Raw genomic sequence first — 6,056 nt, 5'->3', positions numbered from 1 at the left:
GTAGCCCTTTATGGTCTGGTTAAGATACTGTAGCAAGTTTTTTTCTTTTAAAAAACAAAGTTGGGCTGGAGAAGCCTAAGCTGTGGAGTAAAAGTGATTTATTATGTTCTTTATTTATTTTTTTGGGCAAACTCTTCTTGCCAGAATTAAAACAAAGACGAGAGATTACAACACCCCTTGAGAAAGATCCTCAACATGTTGGGACTAATAGCTGATAGCTGAACTGGCTCCTAGTGGTGACACTCAAGTTGTAACCACTAATACTTTTTTTTCCATTTTTTGGACAGACCCCACTGTCGAACTGCCACAAGCAGCATTTGGTTTGGACTCTGTGAGAGGAAAACAATGCAATGAGATCTGTGCCGGCTGCTTTCCCAAAATTCTCTGTGAATTTTACACAATGATTCAAATGGGGCTTTTTTTTGTTTTGTTTTGACTGAGGGAAAAATTTATTTATATCGAAATGTCTTTCCAGTAAAATAAAACAGGAGTAAAATTTTCAGTCAACATTTTGTTGTGAAATAGAAATACTGGGTTGTAAATGGAGCTTTACGGCTGGTGACAGCAGCTGTTGTTCAACCTCTGATTTGAAAACTGATCACCTTCCTGCATTTAGTTGGTTTAGGTTAAAAAAAAACAAACAGCACAGTATGTTTCCACTTATAGATTTGTTTTCAGGTGCTTAGCAACTAACTGGTATATGAAAAATATCTAGCTACAAAAACACTTTTTTTGAGAATGGGGTGATGAAATAAACCTGGAAACAGCAATCAATCATGCTCGAGCTTCGGCGGGTAAACTGGACAGTTTTGAGACACGTAGGAGCCAGTATTTGAGTCTGAAAGCCATGACGTACTGCATGGCTCCTGCCTGTCTGAAATCCCCAATCTTTAACACAAAACCAAATCTTAACTCCAATTAAAGGTTTTTGACTTTCATTTGCGAGCCGCTCTTGACCACCACTACTTATGGGTGGAGGCAGAGATCCGTTTCAAGTATTTGACAAAGCATAACTCAAATGCACATGTATCAGTTGCCATAATGTGTTCAGCATTTGATCTGTGCGTGTGCAGCATATGTGAAAAGAACAGATATCGCAGTAAAAAGTGACACAAGCACAAATGCAAGTCATCTGAGCAGACCACATGGACAGTATGGGGGAAGCATGTAGTCTGACAGAGTCTCATCTCTATTTCTATGGCGTCAGGCATCTTTACTGTAGCCTGTCTCTCTCTCCCCCTCAGGACCTCTTCAGTCGTCGTAATCTAGAGGTTCTGGGCACATTTTCACTCCACTCCTCTCCGAGTGTGGATCTGGAACCAATAGAGGAGCCTGAGGATGCAGGCTTGACAGATAGGCTCCTCAGACTTGCGGCCAGCCTGTTTTGGTTTGTCTGTGCCGTGTTATTGCTTGTGAGGGAGAGCCTTTGGGCTTGTTTCCCTGGAGTAAGCAGCTCTACTTCCAGTGTGGTTTTCTTGCACTCTGAGACAGGGGAAGCCTGGGACTCTGCCTTGGCTTCAAGTGGAGGGAGGGGTGGCAGAGGAAGGAGGTCGTGCTTGGATGTTTGTGCAGAGTAAGTTTGCATTAGGGCTGGAGGTCTTCCAAGGCACGTCCTCTTGGCCCCGTGTGGGTGAGGGTCTTCCCCAGCATCACTCAGCTTGCACCTCTTGCTCGTGCTGGTCTCCTGACTGATTTCATTTTGGCAGAAACCTGCTGAGGTCCCATTTAGGTTGATACAGTCTGGAAGATCGTTCTCAGCATGCCGCTCCTGCTTTTGAGTAGTCCCAATTAGAGCTCCTGCTACAGTTAATGCACTGGAGCAAGGCACCTTGTGGTTTGCCTCTGACAGGACCTTCTGTTCAGATCTGGACAGACTCACTGAGCCTGATTCTGACTTGACAACTTGAAGTTCCGGTTTCTGGTTTTCAGCACAGACTCTCTGGTCAATCTGCTGCTCTGCCATAGTGGAACCACAAAGGTCTTGCTGGACACTGGCTTGTTTGGCTCTGAGAAAGAAAAAAAAATGGGTATAAAGGATATAAACAGATACTTGAGTGTCCTCTCTGACTGGTGGGGTTGGAAAGTTCTGCATTAGATCATACTTACATCTTTTGAAGCACAGTCTTCTTTGTTTTTGTGGGGCTGTTTAAAGGCTCTTGGGTTTCTCCCACACTGGAAAAATATTCCGATCTGCTTTGTTCGCACAGCTCAGTCTAAAGAGGACAAACAGAATCAGTGTAAACACAAATATTATTACTGGCATACCCTGGAAACATTTCGCCTCACAGTGCTGTCATCATCCTTCATTGAACACCTTCATTAAATCCATTAGACTAAAAACTAAAAGAGTTCATGTCAGATTGTCTGAAGTTCAATCAATGTAGTCACCTTATTATTTAAACTATGATGCTGCCCAACATGAAAGATGAAAGGGCCTTCAGAGAGAGTAGCAGCTGCCCCCCGCACCCACCGTAAACTCCCCAAATCCTCCACCTCAAAGTTTGAAACGAATCACTGGCTCATTATGGCGTGACAATTGTTCAGCCTACACTACCTGAGGTTTAAAATAATGCTCTCAGCCTTAGGCAGAGTTACGAAACGGTGACCATATTGACAAGTTAAAACAGCGAATAACGAAGATTCAGTACTAGAGAAAAAATGTGACGCAAGGGCAGCATTGCGTGGGAAAGAAAATATTTTTTTAAAAAAGGTGTAAAAAGCATGTTATGGGACAGCTGCAAATGTAAACAGACTGAAGGGGAAAAAAACCTTCTTTACTTTTAGTAACTGAACAAAGCAGGATGAGTGCCGAGCGCTTCTTCTGTCCTTATGTGTCTAAAACTTTCATCTGTAATTCTGCTACACCCCTAAGTGTCTCTGAAAAGCAAGTCTTATTTGCTAAAACTCTGGGGTGAAAGTTCAAAATATCCACATACTAAGGGAAACCTCTGAGGCAGAACGAGGAACAAGCTGAAAATTGGATCTCACCAACGTGTGCCCTCAACAGGCCACTAATGACGGTTAATCATGGGGTCTTTTCCTTGGCTGCCCCAGAACAGACTCTGGATTTATGAGAACAAGAGACGCTGGTGGCAAATTGAGCAGAACTTCAAAGGCTGAAGCACTGTCAATTCATCATAAATTAATCAAATCAAAAAAAGTTGGTGGAATAGTAGACTAGCAATGGTTTAGAAAATGAGCATGTCTGCTAGTTTTTATCTGGAGAAGCAGTATATTATATTATATTTTGTATACTAGAACTTCTAAAAGTCTGAAGCTGTACAAAGGCATTTATATCAGCTCATGGTCTAGAATGGGGATGTTGCCAGAACTGATACTTATAAGTAATCTTTGTATAAAACTGAAAAAGCTACTTTTTTTTTTTTCAGTACAGTAGTTACCTAAGCGGCATACCAACCAAGTTGGGTTGTCAACGAAATTGATACTTAGATACTAACTGATACTAAAAATTACTTTTGGATTAGACGTCCATTTGCAACTGCATTATATGTGACTGGAATGAACTCTGAACTCATTGTCACTCGTCCAACAGGAATGACTGATATCACAGGCGGTCAGACTGTGGGACTTGACAGAAGCAAACAATGGGCATTTGACGTGTGTGTAAGCAAGGCACAGAACATTATATGGTGTATCTGCACTTACCTCAAGGTGAACGAGGTTGTTTGCAGCTGTTTAGGGCTGCTGCCAATGAAGGCAAAGAGAGATGGGGTGAGTTGTTGTTCTTTTCTAGGGTTTTCTCTCTATTATTGTAGGGTCTTTACCTTACAAGTGACTTGAAGTAACTGCTGTTGTGATTTGATGGTATATAAATAAAATTCAGTTGAACCGAATTAAATCCTAATGCATATGTGGTTGGGTGAGGTCTCTGTCTGGAAATTTATAATGGGCCTCAATTTTACCTTGTGGGTTTGTAAGAATGATTTTATTATGTGTTTGCATACATTGTAGGTTTTGCAGTGATATGCACATTTGATGTATTTGCAATCATTTTAAGGTTGGCGTGTGCATTTTTAGGCTACAAAATTAAATAGGAATCCATCTGATGACCCAATTTTAAAGGTCAAAAGTCATGAAATAAAGCTTGTCATTTTAACCTATGTTTCTTTGACTGTTTTGTTTTTAGGTCTCTTGACAGATCACTAAATATTTCACTATTGACACCAGCAGTGCCGTCTTCACTTCCTACAGTTGGCAGATAGCTTTGCACAGGATGGCTGCAGATTGGTGGGCAGAAAGGCCCTCCCCTCATTAGCAGCTGAAGATGTAAACAGTAGCACCACAACCCTGGCAAAGGAAATGTAAGACAGACACCCTGGTCTTTAGGAATATTTTTGTGAGGTAAGTAAAGCTCCTGTTCCAGCAAGATTTTTTTTTTTTTAAACAGTAATGAATATTAACCTGGCTGGAACACATGCTAACATTAGCTTTTTAACAATTAGCAATAGCCATTTCTGTAAGGTAGAGGTTATGGCTAATAATAAAATGATCATGTTAATGTTGGAGCTAGGCAGCAAACATAAGTTCTGCCTGTCTGTAATGTTAATGGACAGTGTAAATTTGACAGGAAAAGAACGTGATCTTGTTTTTTTGTTTTTATGTTTTTAACCCCATGGTATTGAGTAGTACTTTCCTGGGTGCTGGTAGCGAGTTTATAGTTTAAAGGAGAAGATGGGACAAGTTTCATGCCTGCTAAATTATCTGTTGAGATATTTCACTCAAAAACATTCATATCAACCTGACAGCAAAAAGTTAGGGGATCGCCACAGTGGTTAAGCTTTATCCTCTAGTGTATTTCTGTGTAATAAAAGTTGAGCTATTTCACTGATCTAGTGGCGGCACAAGATTTAAGGCATCACCAAAAATAGAATTTATTAATAATCAGGATCTATTCTCTGGCCACTGCGCTATGCTATGCCCAAGCTCATAGCAAACCATCCAATACTTTTGAAGCTATCGCTGTTTGGATCAACGTGGCTGAGACCGCTATCCACAGCTTCACGCCGCTAAACTTTATTGGTTTTTGCAAAGGGGAAACAACAACTGGACAGAAATTAAATCTGGGAAAATTCAAGGTCGTGGCCGCTATGTTTATTCAACATCAGCCATTTTTCAGATCATTACTATTATATAAACTGGTTGGTAAAATGATCAATGTGCACTCTAAGATGGGGAAAGCCAGTGCGGTAAGCTCTGGCATCCTGCAGATGTTGTGAAAACTGAGAGAAATATCATAAATGTCCTCCCCCGCACGTCACGATACTAGTGACAACATGTGACCCGACACGCAAGGGGGAAATGGAGTGATCGACCCGAGCTGCGAGGGCAAGCTGGGGCATTGTGGCTTTGCGCTGGGTGTTGAGACCTAGCAACTCTGGTCTGTGGTGTGGTAGACGGGAATAAAGAGGCCAGACAGAGGGAGGGGAGGCCGGGCAGCAGGGAAGGAGGCGGAGCTGGCGAAATACAAGAGACAAGATACTACAGAGTGTATAAGAGAAAAAAAGAGAGTGGAGCACAACAAAAGCAAAGGCACCCCCTCAGAGTCACACTGCCTGACCTCAACAGTCTCTCCAGCATGCCCACAAACGCAAGAATCCTCACACAGGAAGTTCCACACAGGCTCCTCTTTGTGTCGAGATGGAGTCATGCTACAGTGTGGGCAGAGCTCTGGTCTTTAGACTTTTTCTCTCATACCCAGAGCTACAGCTAACCTTCAACATGGATTTGGGACAGTGACACACATACAAACTCTCATTTCGCCTCCACACTCACACACCCACCCCAACAACAACAATTCTGAGAAAAATGTGGGTGCTATCGTTTGCATTGTAATGCCTTGATATGTATTCTAGCCTGTTTAATATGAATAAATGCCGTTTGAAAATGAACTTGAAAGAAAAATCAACAAGGAGCTAAAGGGAGGCTCTCTGGGAAAGTTTAGTGCCTTTCTGTTCCTGTCGGCACGACTTCAAAAGAGCAAGAGAGTGAAAGAGGAGAGTCAGAGAAAGGAAGAAGCATGAAGAGAGGAAGAGGCT

General features: G+C 42.0%; 1 protein-coding gene across 6 annotated transcripts in view; it reads right to left on the bottom strand.

The window, feature by feature from the left end:
* Window positions 1-81: 81 nt before the first annotated feature.
* The window catches only part of slx4ip (SLX4 interacting protein), a 33,231-nt gene continuing 27,256 nt past the window's right edge, over window positions 82-6,056 (bottom strand). For all 6 annotated transcript variants that reach the window (XM_080288209.1, XM_026189037.2, XM_026189036.2 and 3 more), the window contains 2 exons: window positions 2,107-2,213; window positions 82-2,006 (listed from right to left, as the gene is read on the bottom strand). In XM_080288209.1, the coding sequence (XP_080144335.1) occupies window positions 1,241-2,006; window positions 2,107-2,213 (873 nt within the window). In that variant the 3' untranslated portion in view covers window positions 82-1,240. The remainder of the gene's footprint in view (window positions 2,007-2,106; window positions 2,214-6,056) is intronic.

This window comes from Astatotilapia calliptera, chromosome 13, assembly GCF_964374335.1.
Source record: "Astatotilapia calliptera chromosome 13, fAstCal68.1, whole genome shotgun sequence".
In the NCBI taxonomy this organism is placed as follows: Eukaryota; Metazoa; Chordata; class Actinopteri; order Cichliformes; family Cichlidae; genus Astatotilapia; species Astatotilapia calliptera.
Note: the sequence above shows the minus strand (reverse complement) of the source record. Positions and strands in the feature narration are given on the sequence as shown.